The 23,218-nt window shown below is 38.6% G+C and overlaps 4 protein-coding genes and 1 pseudogene across 8 annotated transcripts; 4 read left to right on the forward strand and 1 right to left on the reverse strand.

Annotated features, from left to right (window-relative positions):
- The first annotated feature begins 87 nt into the window (after positions 1-87).
- Positions 88-3,817, forward strand: LOC103984907 (B3 domain-containing protein Os04g0386900-like). 2 transcript variants are annotated; one of them, XM_065108716.1, is made up of 4 exons: positions 88-255; positions 1,817-1,874; positions 2,087-2,295; positions 3,446-3,817. In XM_065108716.1, exons 1-4 carry the CDS (start codon positions 118-120, stop codon positions 3,743-3,745), a joined length of 705 nt encoding a protein of 234 aa, XP_064964788.1. In that variant the 5' UTR covers positions 88-117; the 3' UTR covers positions 3,746-3,817. The 2 variants fall into 2 exon arrangements, with proteins under 2 accessions (XP_064964788.1, XP_064964789.1); XM_065108717.1 differs by having other exon boundaries at positions 2,096-2,295.
- A 139-nt stretch (positions 3,818-3,956) lies between these two features.
- Positions 3,957-5,398, forward strand: LOC135612427 (mitogen-activated protein kinase kinase 10-like; annotated as a pseudogene).
- A 607-nt stretch (positions 5,399-6,005) lies between these two features.
- Positions 6,006-11,314, reverse strand: LOC103984908 (NADH dehydrogenase [ubiquinone] 1 beta subcomplex subunit 10-B). Of its 2 annotated transcripts, none has more exons than XM_009402483.3 (3): positions 10,904-11,314; positions 10,757-10,801; positions 6,006-6,202 (listed from the first exon to the last, which is right to left on the reverse strand). In XM_009402483.3, exons 1-2 carry the CDS (start codon positions 11,184-11,186, stop codon positions 10,779-10,781), a joined length of 306 nt encoding a protein of 101 aa, XP_009400758.1. In that variant the 5' UTR covers positions 11,187-11,314; the 3' UTR covers positions 6,006-6,202; positions 10,757-10,778. The 2 variants fall into 2 exon arrangements, with proteins under 2 accessions (XP_009400758.1, XP_064964792.1); XM_065108720.1 differs by lacking the exon at positions 6,006-6,202 and adding an exon at positions 6,450-6,473 and having other exon boundaries at positions 10,904-11,279.
- Positions 11,315-11,593: 279 nt separating this feature from the next.
- Positions 11,594-14,882, forward strand: LOC135583466 (protein SAMBA-like). 2 transcript variants are annotated; one of them, XM_065108719.1, is made up of 3 exons: positions 11,594-11,786; positions 11,916-12,026; positions 14,075-14,348. In XM_065108719.1, the coding sequence occupies exons 1-3, from the start codon at positions 11,642-11,644 to the stop codon at positions 14,077-14,079; spliced, it is 261 nt and encodes an 86-aa protein (XP_064964791.1). In that variant the 5' UTR covers positions 11,594-11,641; the 3' UTR covers positions 14,080-14,348. The 2 variants fall into 2 exon arrangements, with proteins under 2 accessions (XP_064964791.1, XP_064964790.1); XM_065108718.1 differs by lacking the exon at positions 14,075-14,348 and adding an exon at positions 14,511-14,882 and having other exon boundaries at positions 11,599-11,786.
- A 232-nt stretch (positions 14,883-15,114) lies between these two features.
- On the forward strand, positions 15,115-23,039 carry LOC103984910 (binding partner of ACD11 1). 2 transcript variants are annotated; one of them, XM_009402485.3, is made up of 5 exons: positions 15,115-15,328; positions 21,587-21,690; positions 21,784-21,859; positions 22,121-22,204; positions 22,305-23,039. In XM_009402485.3, the coding sequence occupies exons 1-5, from the start codon at positions 15,323-15,325 to the stop codon at positions 22,869-22,871; spliced, it is 837 nt and encodes a 278-aa protein (XP_009400760.2). In that variant the 5' UTR covers positions 15,115-15,322; the 3' UTR covers positions 22,872-23,039. The 2 variants fall into 2 exon arrangements, with proteins under 2 accessions (XP_009400760.2, XP_064964787.1); XM_065108715.1 differs by lacking the exon at positions 15,115-15,328 and adding an exon at positions 16,362-16,409.
- Positions 23,040-23,218: the final 179 nt, after the last annotated feature.

The raw sequence follows: 23,218 nt of genomic DNA on the forward strand, positions 1-23,218 counted from the left end.
GGCTTATCGGGTTCGGATCCTACATCAAGCATGGGAGCCCGCCCGATAAGAACGTACTCTTAAGTGTTAATCGCGGTCGTGGATCTATTTAACCGTTGCGAGCTCTTCTTCCATCCGATGGTTCTCCTCGGATCTCGGTACTGTCTGTCTGCAACGAAGGCACAGAGAGAGAGAGAGAGAGACCGAGAGCGCGCGCAACCAAACCCAACCAGAAGGTCTCGAAGGACAAACGTCGCTTCCTCCTCGAGTTCCATGGTGAGTCTCGATCCCGATGAAACTACAGCCACCTTTTCCGCTCTGCTCCATCTCGTAGTGTGTGGGTTGGGTTCTTTTAGGGTTTCGACTTTCGTGCATTCTCTGCTTCTATCAGCTGCGGTTGGTCTTCTAGGTTCATGATGTGCTCAAGTAGCTTCTGGTTCTTGCTCCTGTTGTGGTGATTGTTGACCTCCTCCATCAGCTTATCCATCCTGATGGTATCCTAGGGTTTGGCTTTGGTAGCTCTGAAATCGCTTCTGCAAATAGGGATTAAAGGAATCTTCTTTAATGGGAGCAGAAGCTAGAAGATCCTAGTAGTAGAGAGTGACCAGGCAAAACGAGCGACTGTGATGTACATTGCGCAGTAACATACTGGTTTCATCCAGATTGATGCGAAGTTTTGGTGCATAGCTTAGGAACTATAGCTAGGGAATCAAGACCCTTGAAATAGTCAAGAGGGGTAGCCAAGTGGTTCTCTTTCAATGTCGGCATTGAAATGCAATGTGAATGGTGAAATTTCTAAGAGCAGAAATGTGGCCGAAGATGGAGGTGTTTCCTTTTGCAGATGTGGTATATACCATGCCACCATCTAACAAGCATTTGCATCACATCTGAAGAAGAAGAAGAAAGTTAGACAAATACATGATCTTGGATTGCTGGCCACAACTTGTTGGAGAAAATACATTGCTAGAAATGAACAGATGGTTTTCCATACCACATCATGGATATAAGGATTATTATTATTTTTTGGTAAGTTATATAGGATTGTTCAAATCCACAAGGAGCAGAAAGGTGAGAAACATCAGTGTCTGACTGAAGCAAAATTAGAATCCATGAAATGTTTTAAATTCCAAGTTCATTTTTAATTTATAGGAATTAAAACATATTCTTATGTGGTAATTACTAATAATGGAGAGCTAAAGCTACAATTTTCTCTGGTTATGTTTCATCATCCTGTAGACAGTAGGTTCACTGTCCATGTACTGTTCTCTACATATGTTATTTATAGTTGTTCTCTTTTTTGTCTTGAAGAAAATGATGTGACTCCTTTTTCATTTGGTTAGAACCGAAAGAATACACGGAAATAGAAAAAAAGAAAAAGAAAAATAATAACTAAAAGCACAACATAGGTGAAACCAACAGAGGGAAGAGAAAGCTGACAGAATAACATCAAAAGGGCATACACAATCAGCATCGGCATGAGGAAGAGGAGAAACCCTAAGTAACGTCTCTGGGAGCCTTTTGATGTACAACTTCGAATCAAATAGGATATCCACATCCTATTTTTGGTGCCTTTAGATATCCTACTTGCATTTGCCCTAAACACAAGATAAGCATTGCAGAAGTACTCTACTGGCGCAGTTTGCCTGCAAGACAGAAACCCTTACTCGTTTTGAAGTCATTAGTTGTTTCATGGATACATATTAGATTTCTTTCAACTACTTGGGAACATGTATTGATCTTATTTTCTTTGGTTCCACTGTGCACATTTCCGTGTCCGCTTAGCATACATCACATTTTCCTAACAACATATATGCTATATTTCTCAATTTATTTTCAGAGAGATCCTTTGGCAGGAAGTTCAACTGCTCAGCCTACGCATCGCAAGACTTCTCCAGGTGAACAAAGTCTAATCACTCTCAACTCATTCCCGGAGATACGTTGTCATCTTAAGAAGAGATTCCATACACTTCTATATCGTGTCATGTGATGCTTTTCCTGTAGAACTCATTTCAGGAAACCAACAGAGTTTGTTGATTTGTGCACTTACTGTTAAATCTTAGATGTCTTAAATTCTTGTTTACTTCATTCTAAGTCTCTATTGGAAAAGGCCATGCAGGAAAACTGGCCGTAAATTGTGAAAAGAGAGATCAAATTAACATCAGATCTCCTACCACCGTGCAACAATCTTTAGAGCATGCAACGCAAGAGAAAATTGTTCCAATAGAGCATGCGATGCAAGAGAAAATTGTTCCACTATCAGGAAACCGATTCTTCACATGCATCTTGTCCAAGACTTCGTGTTATATGTATAGAATGGTAAGTCTTGATGTTCATAGATGTCAGTCGCTATTTCATTCATCAAGACTCACGTACATGTTCACATTCACATTACCTGCAATCATATAGAAATCTAAATCAGTTTGATGCCCTCAGGAGTTATTAATGGGAGATCTATGGGACTTTCTGTAGTTGACATGATATATTTATGGTTGTGCTTCTATCATCGTGAGAATAAAAAAAATGTTAGGAAACAAAAGCTATAAACTTCCTGATAATTTTAAGTTACATTAACTTTCTAATTTGTTGGGGTTTGGCATCTAAAATATCTGCACTTTGGTGATCTTGAAGATGTTAAAAGAATATTATGTATGTGAGAGAGATAGAAAAAGAGGACAATTAATGTTTCCACATTGGTAAGATTTAAGAATTTATTGGGGTTTGTCATCTAAAATATTTGCACTCTGGTGTTGCTGATATCCAACCTAATACACATTAATTAATCCTGATAAACTTGAGTTGGAGATTTCAACAAAAGATGTTATGTTTAGCTGAACCTCCAACTCTTCAATACTTATTTTTTATTAGCTCCGAACATGATATCTGAACATTTCACAAGCCAATCATTCATGTTGTTCTGAATTATATGTATGGTTCCTGATGTTTTAATATGTTTCTCTTCTGTTGGCATTTGCTATCTAATCATTAAGTGGCTGTATCTAAAATTGCTATATACCATTCACATATATTAAAAGATCCCTTCAGATTGCTGCACTACAAATTTTAGGGTGGTTCTCATCCTTCTCATTGTCTGTTGTTTCACTGCAAAATGGTGCTTTGCATTTGCTTAGATAATGATGCTTCACTTGACCATTCTCATGCTTGATCTTTTGATGAATTCCATGAATCATGCACAATCATAATTGCCAAAACACTACATGGGAGATTTAATGCAGTTTTGTCATTTATGTCTAAAGATCCATTTAGCTTGCTACACGACTCTGAATCTTGCAAAAATTGATCCATTCATCCATGCCTCTTTCATAATCTATATGAACTTTACAGTGTTTCTCTGCAAAAAGGTGCTTTGCATTTGCTTACATAATACTGCATCCCATAAATTAGATGCAGCAATTTCGAGATGGCTATTTAATGGCGACCTTTCTTTCCTTTTGTTCATGACATGTAGGCCCTTCCGAAGCGCATCCGTGAGCTTCTGCCGCTCTCCACCGTTCCTGTAGTCCTATCCTACGGAAGCAGGACGTGGGAGGTCGTATACTGTGGCGACCAAAGCTTCCAGCGATTTGGCCAAGGATGGAAGAACTTTGTGGCCGACAACAATCTGAAGGAAGGAGATGGATGCGTCTTCGAATTGATGGACACCGAGAACATCCAGTTCAAAGTGCAAATCTTGCGTGGCGATCTTCCAGCTTTCCGTGCCGGTGGTGGAGATGGCCAGAGCTCTGATGAAGTTATCGTAATTGACTAGATACTTGCTCAAGCAATGTTCTTTCTACATGTAGGAACATGTTTGCAGCTTGCAGCTTTGGTTCTCTGTTCAGCGTCATCTGCATGATGTTCTTATCTCACCGGGCCTCTTTGATTCACCACCTCTTTCGCGATGCTGGAACGCATGTTTACTTGCAGTCGACGGTGCGTGATTCTCGCTAATCTTCGCATGAGACTATGATGCTTTTACGTGATTTGGTATCGTATTTTATAGGCAGGCAGGCCTGCATGCATGCGATGGGTGACGTGCACGGCGTGCACGTGTGTGTTGACGTGGAATTGGAAACGTGGGTAGAAAGTTGTAACGACAAGATCACCTACAGCCAAGATCTGCAGTGACGTCACCCCCGCACGTGTCGTCCGCCGAGGTCTCCTCCCCAATTCGGCATGTGCGTTTCGCTCCCCGGTTGTAGCTGTTCGTCCCTACTTATAGATCCATGGGCTTTTCTCTCACGCGTTCCTTCAACCTGCATGCTTGGCTTACCCGCTCATGTACGCGTCCACTATCTACGCAGAGGTGAAAGAGAGGAGGAGAAGAGAAGAGAAGAGCATGGCGATGGTGAGGGAGAGGAGGAATCAACAATCTGTCAGGCTGCAGTTGCCACCTTCACAGCAACCGTTGACGGAGATTGGCTACCGCTTCCAACTCCCGTCGCCGCCGCTGGACGGCAGCCCCGACTCAACTCTGGTGGTCTCCGACCTCGAGAAGCTCTCCGTGGTCGGCCACGGCGGTGGCGGCACGGTCTACAAGGTTCGATGTCGTCACACCTCTTCGCCCTCAAGGTCCTCCGCCTCCATAGGAACGCCGTCGACGCCTGGCAGCAGGCGGCTCGCGAGGTCGATATTTTGATGCGAGTCGACTCTCCCTACGTCGTCCAGTGTCACGGCGTGGTTAGGGGCGGTAACGATCGGATTTGCTTGGTCATGGAGTACATGGCCAACGGTTCGCTCCGGGACTTGCTGCTAGCTCGTCGGAGCTTGCCGGAGGAGGTCATCGCAGTGGTGGCCAGGAGGGTGCTGGAGGGGCTGCGATACCAGCACGGCCTGGGTATCGTGCACCGGGACATCAAGCCGGCGAACCTGTTGGTGAGCGAGCGGGGAGAGGTGCAGATCGCGGACTTCGAGGCGAGCCGGATGGCGCGGGCGCCGGAGGGAGACGAGCCGTGCATGGGCACCTGCGCGTACATGAGCCCCGAGCGGTTCGACTCCGAGGGGTTCGGCGGAGGAGTTGGAGGGGAGTTCGCCGGCGACGTCTGGGCTCTCGGGGTGGCTCTGTTGGAGTGCTACGCGGGGCGGTTCCCGCTGGTGAAGGCCGGGAAGCGCCCCGAATGGGCCTCGTTGATGTGCATGGTGTGCTTCGACAGCCAGCCGGAGGTGTCGGAGGCCGCGTCGCCAGAGTTCCGGAACTTTGCCCGCACGTGCCTGGAGAAGGAACGGAGGAAGAGAGGAACGGTGGAGGAGATGCTAAGCCACCTTTTGTCGCCAACTGCAGCACAACCGAGGAGGGTTTAGTCGATCCAAGTCTTCGTGTTAGAGAGGTGTAAGTGATAAGATTGGCTATCGATTTTGGTGGCTGCAAACTCATCATTATTTCTGCAGCATGAAAGTAGTATAAGTTATGGTTTAATTTGCAGTGTTTGTAGCAGTTCATTTAAGATAGTGTGACCTAAAAATGCCATGATTTATGATCACCATAAGAAAGCATCAGACATCCATCAATATTTGAGGCATGATAAGATTTTTGTTCAAGCTGGAATCAATCAATAGAGAAGAGGGGACGGGAAGCAAGAAAAGGCAGATCTCTGGATTGCTCAAACACGCACGAGGAATCATAGCAATTGCACACGCATCCACCAAGAAATCGATTCCATGCAGGCCAAAGAGAAAACAAGTTAAAAGTGCAGTTGTTTGGATGTTTGCATGTTCAAACAAAGTGAGAGGGAGTATCGAGATCTGATTTTTACTCACAATTCAGCCTACATATCCAACATTTTATGAAGTCAAACGCTTGCAAAAGATAAACTGCAAAAAGGTTGCACGCAGTCAACTTGCAAGCAACCAAACAGGTCCAACATGAAACATTCTGATTTCAACTGATATTTCCAGTGATGCGGTATAATAATGGATTTAGAATTCATTCACAGCTAGATGTCATTTAGTCCATAATCTCAGCTCGATCTGAACCAACAATGACCTTATAAAACCTGTTAACTAATATGGAGGCACCAACGTATTCCGCATACAAGGAAACCTCAACGATGATGTTTGGTAATTTATTTGGAAAATTAAAGTCAACTCCATTATTGGAATTCGTCTGAGGGTACTTCACCAAGTGAAAACAGATGTAAAAACATCAAATTTAAAACAAACCAAGTGGTGGTGGAAAGGCAGCACAGATTCAGCCTACGCAATATGTCTTACTTCAAGACCCGGCGACCTGCAAAAGGGAAGTAACAAAACATTACTTTCCCAATCTCGTAAAGTATATTTGCTTAGTTGATGAAATAAGATGTCAAATTCATTAGCACCATTACTAGGGAAGATTGCAACATAAATCATATATGTACAATGTGTCAGTAGCACCAAAAGGCAATATGAATACCTGACCATATTGTCTTCAAATAGGACCATTGTAGATATCCAGGAATACAATACAAAAACACTGTTGTGGTGAGGCTTGATCAAACGAGGAATTATCTTTCTGTCACCTTCAATAATAATATTGAGTCATGCATTGCTAACTATTTTGCAGGAATCACATGTGGCTACCATGTTTATGTTTCCAATAAAAAATGACCATCATAGACATGCAGGAAAACAAATACAAAAACAGTTTTGTGGTGGAGCTTAATCAAATAAGGAATTATCTCTCTGCAACCTTCAACGCTCAGTGTCATGTATTTCCAACTCTTTTGCATGAATCACATGCGGCTACACGGTTTTTACTTACAATTAAAGCCTCAAGAACAACAATAACAAAAGTCTTCAATCCTAGTTGACAATAGGATCCTTTTTCAGCATTAAGTAATATATTGAGATGAAGTTCTTTGTTAATCTTAGAACCACCATGTCATTTCTGACCCTCTGGGCTACCATGACTGGCACACTTTCTTTCAGACTCCCTCTCAACTTGTCACAAACTTACGCTGGTCTCTTTCTTAACATTCTAAAGTGCTACCTCATAATCCGGTGAACACTGCCTTCAAGATTAAAAAAATGTACATGCCTCAATATTCTTATTTCTATCCAACACTTGGATGCATAAAATACTCTTAAAACTTTACAATGCATTACGTGGTGTGCGCTAAATTGAACCAGGGTCGAGACTAATCTAAATGGGCTTAGTCGTTGATTTGGTTCGATCACTTCCACACCCCTCTTCCCCTCACACACACAACTGTTGCTCCCCCTTGGAAGGCCTAGTCGACGAACTATGCGGCGGTGATTTCCTCTCCATCGGCAAACAATGGTGATGTCTTCCTCTTCATTTGCGAACAGTGCTGATGTCTCCTTCCGACTAGAGGCTTTCTTGTGAGTGCAATCTCCAACGGACTCTTTCTAGGTATCTCTCTCTCCTTCCTCCTTTGTTGTCTCCTTCTCCCTCCTCGGGCATAGCCGCCTCCTCCACTGCAGCACCCCACTCTTTCCTCCTTCGTCGTTGCCTCCTTTGCCATACCCCTCTCCCTCCTCCCACTTCACTGCAGCTGGCATCCTCCCCCTTCCTCCTCCTCCACAACCCCTGATAGCACCCCTCTCTCTCCTTCTTCATCGTTGCCTCCTCCGCCACACCCCTCTCCCTCCTCCTACTTCACTGCAGCCAGCCTCCTCCTCTTCCACAACCCCCGACAGCACCCCCCTCTCCCTCCTACTCCCTAGACACAACCCCCAACAGCACCCCTCTCCATCTTACTCCGCCATAGCTACCTCCTCCTCCTCTGCTGTAGCCCCTGATAGCATCCCTTTCACTCCTCTACAGTCACCTCCTCCGCCACAACCCCCAACAACACCCCTCTTCCTGCTCTTGCTCCGCCTCCTACCCCCTCCCCTCCTCCACCACAGCCCCCAACAGCTTCGTCCTTTCTCTCTTGGCTCAAGAAACAATTGAACCATGAGACATTAAATGCAATCGAGGGTTGGTCTGTTATGTTGCTCTCCTCGACAAAGTAGAGAGAGGAAGAAGTGATGGGGATAATGCTATCCATCACATCAATAGCATTTCCATGGATTTTGGCAACATACAAGACCATCGCGTTAGTCTTGAATTGTCTCTCTCAAGTGCTTGAGAGAACATAGTCATGAATTGTACCTTCTCCCTTATGTAGAAGACCAAAGATTAAGTGGAGAGAATACATGCATGCAAAACCCATACAAGCAAATACCTAAAGGCCTACAGTGTTATAGTGGGTGCATTGTCCCAATGAAGCTTAGAGGGAGGGATCAATCAGTAGTGAGGGTAAACACATGCTGCAATTCTTTTTTCCTCAAGCGGATGTGATCAATGATGGATGATCGTGGCAGTATGTTTGCTAATCTTGTTTAGTTTGCTATCTTTTGTTAGTAATTATAGACAATGTAATTTCAAACCTTACATAAATATAATTTGATGTCTCATTTTTATTTTAATGATCATATTATGATAAATATTTTTAAAATTTTAATATATGAAAGCGCCTCACATCACTCATGTGAACGCCTAGTGCCTCGAGTGTTTTGATGCATTGGCGCCTTTTAGTGTATAGCGCTTTTGACTACACTGCTACGTTATCGTGCTACTATGCAGAAATGACATCTATCAGAAGATTCCCAAATAACATCAATCTAAATTGTAATGCTTTTTAGACCTTTTAGAGTAAATATTTGAAAGGTGAATGTAGGGTGTTTCTATGATCTTTTTTTTTTTGCTACACAATCTAAAGAAATACAAGAGCAAATTTAGAAGACTGATTGAAACAATAAATTAAGATATTATTTAAGCCTTTCAATCTCACTGGAACAACTGCAATTGAGTCTTGGAACCATAACATCTGTAGGACCTTTGATCTCTTTTAGCATTAGGAGACACCATTTTATTTACTTTCTACTGAATACTTTGGCTACATCAGAAGTAAAGTTAGAATCATTCTATTTAACCTTAGAGATCTTAGGCATCCATCAAACTCTGCATATGCATTAGATTCCTTTCATTCTCAAGTGAACCTGCCACAGTTCACCATATCAGTTATCCCTTAATGTACAAATGACATGAGAAACAAGTACTCAAGTTCATGCCTGATCCTACTGTTAACCATTCATAGAAATTTGCTTTATTCCTCACCAACAAGCAATAAACAATGAACAATGACGCACATGATAACATTAATAGACATCAGCTTCTATGTGATATTTCTGTGTTATTATAGTCCAATGCTGGCCTGAAGTTGTTATGAAGCAACCTCTGATCAGTGCAACAACCTTCCCTTGCAACCCCAACAACATGGACTCATGCAACTGTTGAGTGACACATCTCGCCCACGCTATCATCAGTCACCTCTCTGTCACTAGCTCAACGTCTGACCCTTGCATGTGAAGCAACTGTCATCTGAACCTTGGACGATCATTGTTTTAATGGAACCATACAAACACCCATCTAAAACAGCATCATGCCTCGCTTGTCTGTCCCAATCAGATTCAGAAGAGGCCTCCCTATGCAAACAGGGCTCTCATGATCCTATCTAACCAGAACTAGGAGTCGCCCTATTAATTGTACATACATGGACCAAAAGCCTTCTCTCTTCAGACAGGCCAAGTGTGGACAATCTACACAATTGTATCCCTAAAAGACATGTTTGATAAAGGTAATAAGGAGAGCAGCAGCTTAGTGTAATATCAGTTGGTCTTTTACAACTATCAGGCATTATAAATTTATAATGGCCATTATAAAATAAGAGAGCTTGTGAACCCCATAATAGGTCATGACTTTTCAGCAAAATTTCCTATATTTTATATTTTCCAGTAATTTTCTACATTAAAACTAGTTTAAATCCATAAAAGATCTTTTACTTTTTCTCAAATTGTAGTGTGCTATGCAGATGAATGACTCTCTTAAAAGACCCTTCTGACAATAACATCGTAGCATCCTCTTCCTTCTTCAATAATGTGCAAGCATACAACAATGCCATGAAAATGACCACTGAGCTCAACCTCTTCATACATAAACATATCATGAGAATGACCAGCAGTCCAGTTAAAGGACAAAGTCTTAGAAACAAATCTTCACTTAAACTCTAAATCTGAACACTTAATAAAATGTTTAGAACATGCCAAAATTTGCTTCAACTATCTAGTGTCATTCAATGTCCTCTTTTCATTAACAAGACTACAAACAAAATGCATCCACTCTAATAATTACACTCACAAAAAGCTTACTAAGAAAATTAACAAATGTAAGTGAAGATATCAATAATTCATCAAGTTATCTATTTCCAGGATCACAGTGTGAGATTTGGATATTCTAATGAACTAAGAACCATTGAATCTTTTTTTAAGAAAGAAAAAACAAAAGGCCTTCTTCCTATATAAATAGTCTAACCTCGATAGGCACAAATTGGAACATCTAAATTCATATTCCAAGATAACACCATTTTCAGTTTTTTTTCTTCTAATCATATAATTATGGGATGATATGTCATTCCTACTTCTTTCTTTGGCATTGTCTCATATGGGTAACGCACGAGGAAAACAATCAGATATTAAACTGGATTATCTTTCATCTTTATCAAGAAAATAAAGGTTAGTTATCTACAGTTAAGCAGGCTACACCCATAATGAAGTCAATCCTCTTTTTTCCTGTTAAGATGAAGGTGTTTTGACGGAAGAGTAGCAGGAAATCAAATAGTCACAACACAATCAACCCGCCTGACTTGAATCAAGAATAACATAATAAGAAGAAGACAACAAAAAGAGTCCAACCCACAAATCGAACAATCCAAATTTCCAGAGAAATTATACTGACCTTGACCAAACAAGCAGCAACCCTAATCGGAATCCTTTTTGGGGCCTAACAAATAAAAACACAAGCTTGTCAGAGAAAACCCCCAAATAAGAGAGAGGGAGACCACACGGGATTCGTAAAGGAAGAGGAGAAAAGGGGAAACGGTACCGTGGAGCTCGTGTGGGCGGTTCTCCTTGCCCCAGCCGACGCCGCGGGTGGCTTCCAGGTACTGCTGGACCAGATGGCGACACTTCTGGAGGTGGTTGACGCCCTCGATGCGGTAGCACCATCGGAGGCGCTCCCTGATGATCTTGGCGGTCTCGATCTGGATAAACTTCTCCCGCACCAAGTACTCCCGGTACTCTAGCATCGCCACCGGATCCCCGTAGGGGTTGTTCGGATCGAAGTCGGGAGGGCTCTCATCGAACTCCACCTTCGCCTTCCGCACCATCTCTTCCTTCCTCCGCCCTCGCTCTTCTTTTCTCTTCGCTGTTTTGGATTCCGCCAATCTTCCGCTATCTATTTATTTTGTCGACCTGGACGCCCCTGTTTTCTTGTGGTGTTTCCGAAGAGAGGAAAAACAAAGAACCAAATTGCTTCCTTTCATACGTTTATCGGAAAGTGATTCGGATTGAGTAGAAAGCCTTACAATAATTGTTGTTTTTGTTTTTTGTTTTCTGTTTTTGTTCATTTGTTTCGTTGGAATGAAACAATTAGTTCCAGGAAAATTGACAAAAACCTTACCGGCCTCTGTTCTTTCCCTGACCTTCTGTGGGTCCCAAAGAAAGACCAATCACGATAAGGGTAGCCTGACCTCAATGTTTCGGTTCACTACCATAAACCATAAATATATCCCCTCAACAACCCTAGAGGATAACACCAGTTCGGACTCGAATTCCAGTACCGATGAGCTCGCCGGCGAGATCGTCGGCGTCGGCGGCGAGCGGGGGGCAAGGCGGCGGCGGTGGCAACGCCGGATTCGGCGACGACGCCTCTCCTTATCACTTCCCGCTTGAATCCGCCTATGATCGCAAGGACGAAGCCCTCGCAGGTGATCGTCCACATCTATTTTCCTTCTGCTCCTTTTGGGTTTCGGTGTTCTTGATGTCTGAATTTAGGGCTTTAAAAGTTTCATTTTGTTTTGCACCCCTTTTAATTTGATTCGTTTTCTGGTGACAAGCATTGAGATCGGAACTGATGGCGGCGCTTCAGAAGGAGGTGAAGTCCTTGGACGACGACGCTTGGAAGTTCGCTGGCCCTCGCTCTCAAATCCATCGTATTTCAAGACCAGGTACTCTTTTTTTCCTCGTCTGCCAACTGATTTCACTCCATTGCTGTCTTTTTTTCTGCCAGTCGATACACCAAAAGGTTTCAGATTTGAATTATGAAAGGGATGGGAGAGGACGAGTATTAATAAAAAACCATAAGAAGTAGCGGTCTTAAGTTTGATTGACAAATGAAGAAGGATTTTTGTCCTACTGATGAGGGTGTTCTGATGCTAAATTCAGAAAATGGACTTGTATTACAGAATTTTTCTTGAGCTACTGCTTTATTTAACCTAAATGATGAGAACTATTGAAGTTGTAGAGCACACAGTCATGTAGAATTGTCAGTAAGATATATGAGTGGCAGATTAACTTAGTCTAAATGAAACTTGATTCAATGTATAAACATGTTAGACACTGTTGCATTGGTTTTATATATTTGATCTTTTACTTGAACTTGGGAAGGGGATAAGTTGCAAAGTCCTTTACTGAAAGTTTTCTATAGATATCTGCACTTCAAACAGGTGAACATGCCTCATTTTCCTAATGATGCAATTTTAGATCACTTAGAACATCTAGAAATATAGGCTCATTGAGGATATGAGACAAATGATTGTTATGTTAAATATCAGTAGATCTTCTTATGAAGACCATTGAGCTGCAAAGAATTATGAGAGAATGAAAATATTGTTAGCCCTGATGCTTCTTTATGTTGGTGTGACCAATTTACTCTTCATGCGCAGTCAATTACTGGGGCTTTTGTCTTGTGTACAAGATGTGAATTCATCATTGATTTTAGTTCATGACAATCTTTTAATAGTGATAATTAAATATGGAGGAGGCAATGGTAGATTGACATGCCTTTTTAATGACCTGCTTCGGTCTGGTAGCCAGAGTGATGCTGTAACACTTTTCTAAAAGATACTGAACATTTTTCCTGCTATCATCATTCCAAATCTGACTCTGACATGCCATAATACTTATTGACATCTAGAGATGACAAAGGCAGTATAAGTTTTTCCTTTTCTTTTAATCGTTCTACATCACTGGTATAAATCTAATTAAACATTGCTCTCAGTAGCCAAAATTAACAATTTTTTAAGAATAGTTAATTTTTTACAGAAATATGGTGCCATTTGAAGATGGGCACATCGATATATAGGATTAGATTTTGGGATATGTTACTGCATTTCATGTTTTATAGACAACCAACTAGTTATTGAAACACTTGATGTTTTTGTTTCTGTCATTATGGCATAAAGTTGATACATCAAGATAGGCCTATGTAAACAATTCCAGTGATAACCTATGCACGGTGAAAGACTATGAATATATTAATTCTTGTCTCAGCTTTCGAGTACTCAGTGTAAGTTGGATAGAACCTTTGCTCGCACTGGTGATATAATTTTTTTTCTCCATATTAGTTCCATCTAAAATAGGGTATTTGAAGTGAATATTTAATTGGTTAGAACTGTTGAGTCACAGCACCTAGTCAATGATCCCTATAGAAATATTGCCACAGAAATCTGTGCTTGGGTTGATGTTTGGCTGACTAAGATGTAACAAATTTTTGGAAGTTCAATGGAGTGGAGGAGGGAGACATCACCTGAGATTATACAAGATTGATTGACGTAGAATAGATTGGTGGAAGGGAGCTAACTCTGATAGAGAAAATGGATGGATGGAGAAATACTTATAGATTTGGTTGAATCCTCAGAAAATTGGTGGGAGGATTTACAGGTATGAAACTAAAGAGATGTTCTTAGTTTGGCTACTTGACATGATCTGTACTGATATTAAATTTGTAAAAGATTTTATGAAGATCATGATCTCATGTTTGGTCATTGCCTATCGCTGTTTGAAAGCAAAGGCGAATATTGATATTTCACGTTTACAATCAAAAGACAGAAGATCAGTATTTATCTTGTTAGTTATCACAGTTCATCTGCATGCATAAAGAATACTCATAGTTTAGGTTTTGAGCTGATAACTATTCAGTCTATGTTTTTGTAGCATTCTTATAGCAAAGTATTTCTCAACCACGATATTTTACGGTCTCATTCTCCTTCTGCAGCATGATCCACAGTTGTGTATGAATGCTTTGCATAAACATGGAGGATAATGCTGGCATGATTTTACCTTTTTTTTTTCGGAATGGAAATGAAGACTTGGAAAGAGAACTGCAGACTTTAGAAATAGTATACTTCAGTTGAATGCATTAGTATCAATTAGCATCTGGAACTGAGGAATGTTTTTAGGTCATCATTTTCACACAATTAAAGCTGAACGACTAGAAATGATTTATGTAGCTGATTGGAATAATTGAAGCACACTATGATTTGTTGTCATTGTTGTTGTCCATAACATTGCTTGATTTGTTATCTACAAAGCATTCTATGCCACTACAAAAGCCATCTTACTCCACTGAAAACTTACTCATGCTCGAATGAACTTAAACATTCATTTCACTGTTTTCAAGTTAATAGATAGCTATATTAATGGCGTTTTAGGTGGGTATCTGCAAAAGCAAGCAGGAAGTCCTGGGGAAGCCAACCAGCTTACCAAGCCAACAAGAAGTGTCCTGAGATAAAACTTCGAGCATTTTGCTGCAGAAAAGTCATCTGGTGATTCCATGCCTTGGGACCAATTTCAAGCCAACTTCTTATATGCTCCAAGTTTCTGTTCCGAGATCTGCTATTCCAATTTCTAACCTTTTGTTCTTTGATTTCGGTGTTGCTAAATCTGCTTTGTTGCTTGAGATCAGAACTCACAAAGACGAACTGGGATCAGGCTAGCAATAGATTATACTATTACGTTAAAGCAAGTACTGTTGGCAAAGATTGATTCTGTAATGCTGCAGTCTGTGATTTCCTTAGTGCTTAAGCTTTGTAAAGCTCAGCCTCGTCCTTTCCGCACCAATGTTTCTGACATCGCGCTTGAAACTTGACGGGTTGTTTGACCCTTCGTGATGAAGAAACCATTGGATGCAGCGATCTCTTTGCATGTGTTTCTGAGAACGTTAACGTCACGACAGAGAAAGAAAGTTTCGATGGGGATTAATATCAATTATTTAATTCAGAATTAGCTATGTACGCGTGTCATTTTGTGTATGGTTCTCCACAGCACCGACCTATGGTTACACGCGTCAGCAACGGCGTAACGGAGTCTGACGGCTAAGCGATGGACTTAACGGATCTCCGTCAGGCCTAAGTCAGAGAAATCCATCAGCTCCGCGACTTCCTCGGCTCACGCCGAATTGCTATAACACCCCCCTCTCTCTCTTTCTCGCCGTCGATAGAAGAATCAATCGGAGTCGATAGCCATGTCGGTGAGAACTACTACTATTTTTCTCTGATTGTTTGATAATCGTGCTGGAATGGTTTCGTCCCTCTTTAATTTTTCGATTTGTGTCCCCTATATGGTTTATCCGGGTGTTTCTGAATCACGATCCGGTTGGTAGATTGGATTTGGGTAGGGGTTTCTCAAAAAACACATGCTGTTTCTTCTCGTCTCTCTTCGATTGTTTATTTAAATGGATGATTAAGATATTGATATGGTAATACTAGGGGTTTGATTATTGGTACAGCGAACTAGGGATTCAAAATTGTAGATAGAAGTTGCGATTAGCTGAAACACCTGTTGGATCATGTTTTGTAGTTTGGCGTTGTCAGGATCAAAGATAGGTTATTAAGATTAAAGTTGATTTTCTTTTTTTTTATAAATTGGATTGATATAAAAAGCTTTTGCAGTGGACCAGTTAGAATAGATTGTGTAGTTCGCCCATTTCTTGTGTTGTAACCATGCTTTATAGCATAAGATATGATGATACTTGTGTTCTAATGTCATCTGACATGTTTGTATTTCTAAAAGAAAGGGCTTATGGCCTGATACTCTAGCAAAAATGGTTATTATGTCATTTGTATATTGATTTGCTGAGCTCGGTAGGTTGGCTCTCTGTTAGGCTGTTATTGACTAGTGGTATTTGTTGGCTTACACCTTGTACAAGTTTATTTCATAGAGTTATTATTTGATGTTTTTCCTTATAAAAGCATCCAGGCTTCAGATTCCTTGAATAATAAGTAGGACATGATCTTGTTATTTGTCATTATTTTGTGATGGGAATTAAGAGTTAGAATAGCTCAGGCACAGCTAAGGGCAGTCCTTTTGGCCAGAAATATATTATTTTCAGCTTCACTTTTTCCATTTGCTAATACATAATCATCAAGCATAGCTCCTGTAGTCTTTATCTGATGTGTGAACCATTTATTTATAGCTTGATGCAAGTCTCTTTTTACTTATCTAGGAACTAATGAAACTATTGTAACTCCTACCTCCGTTAACCTTCAGGGAGAAAAAAGTAAAGATGAAACTCTTTGAAGTGATGCATGGTCTATTAAGGTGAACTATAGGTATGTGGCATTTATATAGGGTCCATCACCAAAAAGGTTATATATAGAACATGTAGGAGATTGAACTTTTGACTCAAAAGTATCTACTATTTGAAACATAATTTATCTTGTAAAACTTCCCTATCCAGATGTAAACATGCTGTGTTAAGCATAGTTGCTGTTTTGTGGGTAAATTGGGCTATATTGTCCCTTTAGTCAGTCGTGCTCCATATTACTCACAACATCTGTTAACTGAATCATGGAATCTTGTATCAAACATTATGCGTGATAGCCAAAGAATATCCAAACAATAATTTTTGACCTAGTTTTAAACATCTAGATAGTTTCTAAAAGCATGTTTTGGTCATGTAGCAAGCCTCTTGTAGAAGATGTGTGAGAATAGTATAAACAATAGAAGTTGTAGTTGGTCCAGAACAATTAGGAAAAGTAATTGTCTGATTAACAATGGAATGTAAATCTTTGGTTAAGGTGTATGTTACCTCATGGAAACATTTCCTTCGTATATTTTTGGTAAACATATATATTCTTTATGTGACTGCTCATAATTGTGTTGAACTTTGGGATGCGCCCTGGTTGATTTTTCAGTGCTTGTTCAATAGACATATATTGAGTTCGATTATTGATTGGCATCTACTTATCTGAAAGTAGGGGTAGTAGTTATTTGATTTATCAGTTCTCACCATGTTTGCCTATGAAGCTGCACTTGTTTGAAGCATCAATATCAGGAGCAAGAACATAAAATAGCAAGTTTACAATGATCCATATATATGTAATGTATACACGCACACACACACACCCCCCACCAATGTCGATCCCAAACCTGGATAAAAAAGGAGGGTTGTGTTAGGTCATTGACAACCAACGTAAAACTATGTCAAATCTCATGAATATGGATCTTAACCGATTTTAGTGTAAAGCTAGGTCGTCGTCCGAAAGTGACGCGAGACACCTTCACCACCTAGGTGACCCGAATTACAAATGGTGGGCTAGGAGGTCGCCCGGAAGCAACCCATCACATCGACGCTCGGATGTGGTGCCAAGTAGGTGAGGGTTCTCTTATTGTTCTGGACCAATGAGAGTAAAGAAATTAGTCCAAAAATAGAGGGTTTGGTTAGCAACTTGGAATATAGGAACATTTTTCGGGAAGGGTTAGAATTGATAGACAAAATGATCAAAAGAAGAATAAATATTATTTGCTTACAAGAGACTAAGTGGGTAGGGGAAAAATCTAGAGGGATTGATAGTATTGGATTTAAATTTTGATTTATTGAAAAAGTTAAATACAGAAATGGTGTAGGAATTGTCTTTGATAAGGATCTTAAGAATAATGTTGTAGTTGTAAAAAAATTTGAAGGTAAAATTATAGTTCTAAAATTTATGAAATGACAAGATGTTTTGAATGTCATTAGTGTTTATGCCTCTTAAGTCGGATTGGATGATCAAAATCAAAAAGAGAATTTGGAAAAGCTTAGATGATATCAATTAAGTAATGTCTATAATAAAAAAACTTATGATTGGAAGAGATTTGAATAGTTATGTAGGGAAAACATATGGTGAATATAAAGGGGTGCATGGGGGCTTTGGTTATGGGAAGAGAAATGAATATGATGGTATGATTTTGGATTTTGCAACTTCCTATGATCATATAATTGTAAATACCCACTTTAGGAAGAGAGATGAACATTTAATTACTTATAAGAGTGATCACAATTATAGTCAAATAATTTTTTTTTCTCACTAGAAAGGTAGATAAAGTTATTTGTAAAAATTGTAAAGTTATACCTAACAAAAGTTTGACGAATCAACATTGGTTGATAGTATTAGATATTTACTGTAAAAAAAATGGAAGAATAAAAAGATAATAAAAACAATCACTAAGATTAGATGGTGAAATTTTAAAGATGATAATATAAACACTTCTAAGAATAAGATAGAAGAGGAGACAACTTGGAACTTAAATGAAAATAATATTAATATTATTTGGTCTATGATAGCTAAGAAGATTAGAAGCTTAAAGGAGATTTTTGGTGAAACTAAAGGTAGAGGTGTAACAGACTTGGTGGTGGTGCCAAGAAGTTCAAAAAATAATTATTACTAAAGGATCATGTTTTAAAATTGGTAAAATTATAAAAATGAGAAAAATTTTAAAAGATATAAAGAATATAAAACAAAGACAAAAAAAAGCGGTTAGTATGGCAAGATATAAAGCTTATGATAATTTTTATTACTAAAGATGGTGAAAAAGATATACATCGAATTATTAAAGCTAAATAAAGAAAGTATAAGGATTTAGGTAATATTAGATGCATCAAAGACGAAAATCAAAGAATACTTGTTAATGATAACAAAATTAAGGAAAGATGAAAAAATTATTTTTATAAATTATTTAATGAATATTACACATAAAACTTAGATTTAATGATAAAATAATAGTGGTAGATTTAATAATCATATATTTATTCGTAAAATTAAAGCTAATGAAGTAAAAAGTGTATTAAAAAAGGTGAATATAGCTAAGAGTATGGAGCCTGATGATATCCTTGTTGAGGTCTAAAATAGTTGAAGGGACAAGGGAGTAGCTTGGTTAACTAGTTTATTTAACAAAATCATGAGATTCGAATGGATCTCTGATGAATCGAGAAAGAGTTTTTTAGTGTCAATTGATAAAAATAAGGATGACATACAAAATTGTTCAAATTATAGAGAGATTAAAATCATGAGTCATACTATAAAATTTTTGAAAAAAGTTATCGAAAGTAGGATAACACTTGAAACAAATATCTTTGAAAAGCAATTTGGTTCTATGCCTGGAAGATCAACCATAGAAGCTATTTATTTATTAAGATAATTAATGAAAATGTATGGAGAGAAAAAGAAAGATTTGCATATGGTTTTTATTGACTCAAAGAAAGCCTATGATAACGTTCCTAAATATTTATTATGGTGGGTTTTAGAAAGAAAAGGTATATCCACTAACTATATAGATGTTATTAAAGATATGTATGATAATATAACTACTAGTGTTAGAACTATAGGGAGTGTGTCTAGTGAGTTTCCTATTAGCATAGGATTATACTAAGGATCCACATTAAGTCCCTATCCTTTTATGTTGGTAATGGATGAACTTACTAGTTACTAGTCACTTACATGATAAACTTCTCTGATATATGTTATTTGCTGATGATATTGTCTTAGTTAATGAGAGCCTAAGTAGAATTAATTATAAACTTGAGCAAAGCCCTAGAAACTAAAGGTTTTAGATTAAGTAGGATTAAAATTAAATATATAAAATATAATTTTAGTGATTCTAAAAATAGACGAGAATATAGTTAAATTGGATGGACAAGAAGTCCCTTTAAAGAAAAACTTTATGTATCCTGGATCAATTATTCAATAAGATATAGAGACCGATTAAGATAGTATTCATAGAGTAAAAACAGGATGGTTAAAATAACGAGGGGCGTCAAGAGTCTTGTGTAATCATCAGATACATTTGAGATTAAAAGAAAAATTTTATAAAACAATTGTGAAACCAATAATGCTTTATGGATTCAAGTGTTGGGCAATTAAGAAAGAACATATATAAAAAATTTATGTTGTCAAGATGAGAATGTTGAGATTGATGTGTGGAGTTACTAGGAAAGATAGGAAAAGAAATACTTTTATTCGTGAACAACTAAGTATCGCTTCGATAGAGGGTGAGATGAGAGAAAATCGTTTCAGATAGTATTTGTATATGCTATGGAGACTTCCGAATGCAGTAATCAGAAAAGATAAAATAATTAATGTTAGTAATATAAGGAGAGGTAGAGGAAGATCTAAAAAGATCTTAATAGAAATTATAAATAAAGATTTAATTTCTCTGAACTTAACTAAATATATGATTTTTTATGGATCTCAATGACGTTAAAAGATCCAATATATATATATATATATATATATATATATATATATATATATATATATATATATATATATATATATATATATTTTTTTTTTTTTTTTTTTTTTTTGTGTGTGTGTGTGTGTGAAATATAATATAATATAATATTACTATCAGAAGAAACTCTTTTAAATAATTGCAAAGTACCTAGTGGACAACTCTTAAGTAGATCATGTTCTAGTTATTGCTTGAACACTTTATGCCCATTGCATATATATTATTTTCAAATTCAATGATTGCACTCCGTTTACGTGGTTGATCATATCAAGCAAAGGGACATCCCAGGAATAAAAAGCCATTAATCTCAAATGACTTATCCTAAGAACATGAAATTGCATTTGTTAACCATGCTTTTCATCTATTAGCTCCATAAGTCTGAGTATCTATCCCATATTGAAGATTATTAGTTGGTTTGTTATATGCAGAAACTCTAGTTCCTCAATTTAGTGTTTAATATGCAAGATTGGATCACCTGTTTCCACTGAAGTCCTCAAATCTTGTGTGGGGAAGTGCAACTGTTCACTTTAGTGTTTAATGTGCAATTGTTCTCACAATCTGCTTCTTTAAGATTCAAGAACTTGGTGAATAAAGTCATCTGAATTCTCATTGATACATGTAGCAATCTCACGAAATAAGATGCAGGCATGCTATATGGAACAACTGTGGGTTTTAATATTTATTTGGATGGACATTAGTGTCTGAAGAATGCCCTCTGAGACATATAACTTTTGGGATGGACGATTGCAATGGTGTAGATGGTTCCATGCACAGATGTATTTGTATTGCATAACATTGCTATGGAAAATTCATTCCATTAGTTACAGCTTCGATAGAATTTGGTTTGCTTGATAATGAACTACTTCAGTTCTCTTTCGACCAGATAATATATACTTGTATAATTGTATTGTGTGGCATGACTCTTAGACTTTGGATTGCTTTATAATGAACTATTGTAGTTTTCATTCAGCCACATTGTTTAAATTTATAGTTTGTGGTTGACTTGATGTACCAATGGATGGATTGTTAACTTAAATCTTTTTGAAGTAACTCTTTGCTATTATGTATTTTTTTGTATTTATCTTGGCATAGCTTTTTTTATATGGAAAAGCATATATAGGTATCGAACATTGAAAAGATTTTAGCTGTAAAATATATTAGAACATCGGTACTATCAGTAATATCCTTGATAATCATCTATAAAAGTATTCCTGAACATGTTTCATTTGTTTTACAGGTGAGAACAGTGAAAGTTGGCAATGTTTCCCTCAGTGCATCCGAGCAAGACATCAGGGAATTCTTTTCCTTTTCTGGTGATATTGAATACATCGAAATGCAAAGGTTTGTGTTGCTAATCACTGTCACACATTTACTTCTCCAAATGCTAGACTTCACATCATCCGTTCTTGATGAGCTTCTTGTACTTTCTATTAGTGGAGATGAGCGGTCTCAAGTTGCATATGTCACCTTCAAAAAGTCAGATGGAGCAGAAATGGCACTTCTTCTTTCAGTGCGTAAAATGATTTTTACCTATCTGTTCAAACAGTTCCTTTTCTTTAATAACTAATGGTTGATGTTATGTCTATCGGCAAATCTATCGGAAGTAGTTATTTTTTCGTGGTCAACATAATGCTCATTGCTAATTCTATTATGTCATTGTGTTTATGCTCATCAGTGCGAATTTAAAAAGCAGCAGTAGTTTTAATACTTAATAAGGGACTTTCTTTCGGTCTTCCTTTGTTTATTTATTTATTTTTTGGTAACTTATCAGGGTGCCACGATAGTTGATATGACTGTCATTATAACACCAGCCACAGATTATCAATTACCAGCAGCTGCATCAATTCCTTACATGGTAAATTTGTGTTTATGATTTTCTTATCTTCCCCTTGCATTCAAGTGATACATTACATATGATTAAGTTTCTTTTGATGATTTATGCTTTTTATATACAGTCGAAAGATGGTGCTGCCAATAACAAAGAGACTTCGATTCAGAAGGCAGAAAATGTCATCAGCACTATGCTGGCTAAGGGCTTGATCCTTGGAAAGGGTGCATTGGAAAGTGCAAAGTCTTTTGATGAGAAACACCAATTATCATCCACAGCAATGACTAAGGTCTCAAATTTAGATCATAAGATTGGTCTCACTGAGAAAATCAGCACTGGCACTTCTGCCGTCAACGAAAAGGTTTTGGAGATGGATCATAGGTACCAGGTCTCCGAGAAAGCAAGATCGGCCATCACAGCTGCAGAGCAGAAAATTAGCAATGTCGGCTCTGCCGCCATGGAGAACAAGTATGTTTTAGCCGGCGTCTCATGGATGATAGGTGCTATCAACAAGGTTGCCAAGACTGCAAGTGAGGTCGGTACGAAAGCCGTGGAGAAAGCTACAGCTGAGCAACAACAGAACAAATCATCACCTGAAGATGCTCAGGATAGGGTGCATTCGCCGGAGACTTCTGTAGCTTCACCACCTGATCATCCTAAGAAGCCCGAACCCGTGCAAGGATTGATTCTATGATCGGCGTTTTCTGTTTTCATTTGTATATAATGCTGTCATGGTTTCAAATACTCAGTTTCTAAAGATCTGCTGTAGGACTTATCCAGTTATTATATGAAAGAGGTTCTGCTAATGTATTTGTTTGTAAGAGAGCTTTTATGTATTATGGATTCCACAGGATTGGACATACATGCAAAAAGTGTTGCATAAATAATCTGATATATAAGATTGCAAACCCGAAGCTTTGTTTTCTATGATTTGTTGGGCCGTCCTTTGGAAGGGAAAGGACCCTCAAAACAATTGGCGAATGCTGCTGCGTGCCTTTATACATTGGGGAGTGACGGCTTACGCTGTGCCCCCGTCGAGTT

Source organism: Musa acuminata, chromosome BXJ2-5 (assembly GCF_036884655.1).
Source record: "Musa acuminata AAA Group cultivar baxijiao chromosome BXJ2-5, Cavendish_Baxijiao_AAA, whole genome shotgun sequence".
NCBI classification, from domain to species: Eukaryota; Viridiplantae; Streptophyta; class Magnoliopsida; order Zingiberales; family Musaceae; genus Musa; species Musa acuminata.

Excerpts from the sequence above, each read along its gene's own strand:
- LOC103984907 (XM_065108716.1), top strand. The coding sequence starts at position 118 with ATGGTTCTCCTCGGATCTCGGTACTGTCTGTCTGCAACGAAGGCACAG. Across the intron at positions 256-1,816 it reads CTTCCTCCTCGAGTTCCATG|AGAGATCCTTTGGCAGGAAG; the intron begins GTGAGTCTCGAT and ends ATTTATTTTCAG. Across the intron at positions 2,296-3,445 it reads CGTGTTATATGTATAGAATG|GCCCTTCCGAAGCGCATCCG; the intron begins GTAAGTCTTGAT and ends CATGACATGTAG.
- LOC103984908 (XM_009402483.3), bottom strand. The coding sequence starts at position 11,186 with ATGGTGCGGAAGGCGAAGGTGGAGTTCGATGAGAGCCCTCCCGACTTC. Across the intron at positions 10,802-10,903 it reads CCGCCCACACGAGCTCCACG|GCCCCAAAAAGGATTCCGAT; the intron begins GTACCGTTTCCC and ends TTTATTTGTTAG.
- LOC135583466 (XM_065108718.1), top strand. The coding sequence starts at position 11,642 with ATGAGCTCGCCGGCGAGATCGTCGGCGTCGGCGGCGAGCGGGGGGCAA. Across the intron at positions 11,787-11,915 it reads CAAGGACGAAGCCCTCGCAG|CATTGAGATCGGAACTGATG; the intron begins GTGATCGTCCAC and ends TCTGGTGACAAG. Across the intron at positions 12,027-14,510 it reads CCATCGTATTTCAAGACCAG|GTGGGTATCTGCAAAAGCAA; the intron begins GTACTCTTTTTT and ends ATGGCGTTTTAG.
- LOC103984910 (XM_009402485.3), top strand. Across the intron at positions 21,691-21,783 it reads GAATACATCGAAATGCAAAG|TGGAGATGAGCGGTCTCAAG; the intron begins GTTTGTGTTGCT and ends ACTTTCTATTAG. Across the intron at positions 22,205-22,304 it reads CTGCATCAATTCCTTACATG|TCGAAAGATGGTGCTGCCAA; the intron begins GTAAATTTGTGT and ends TTTTATATACAG.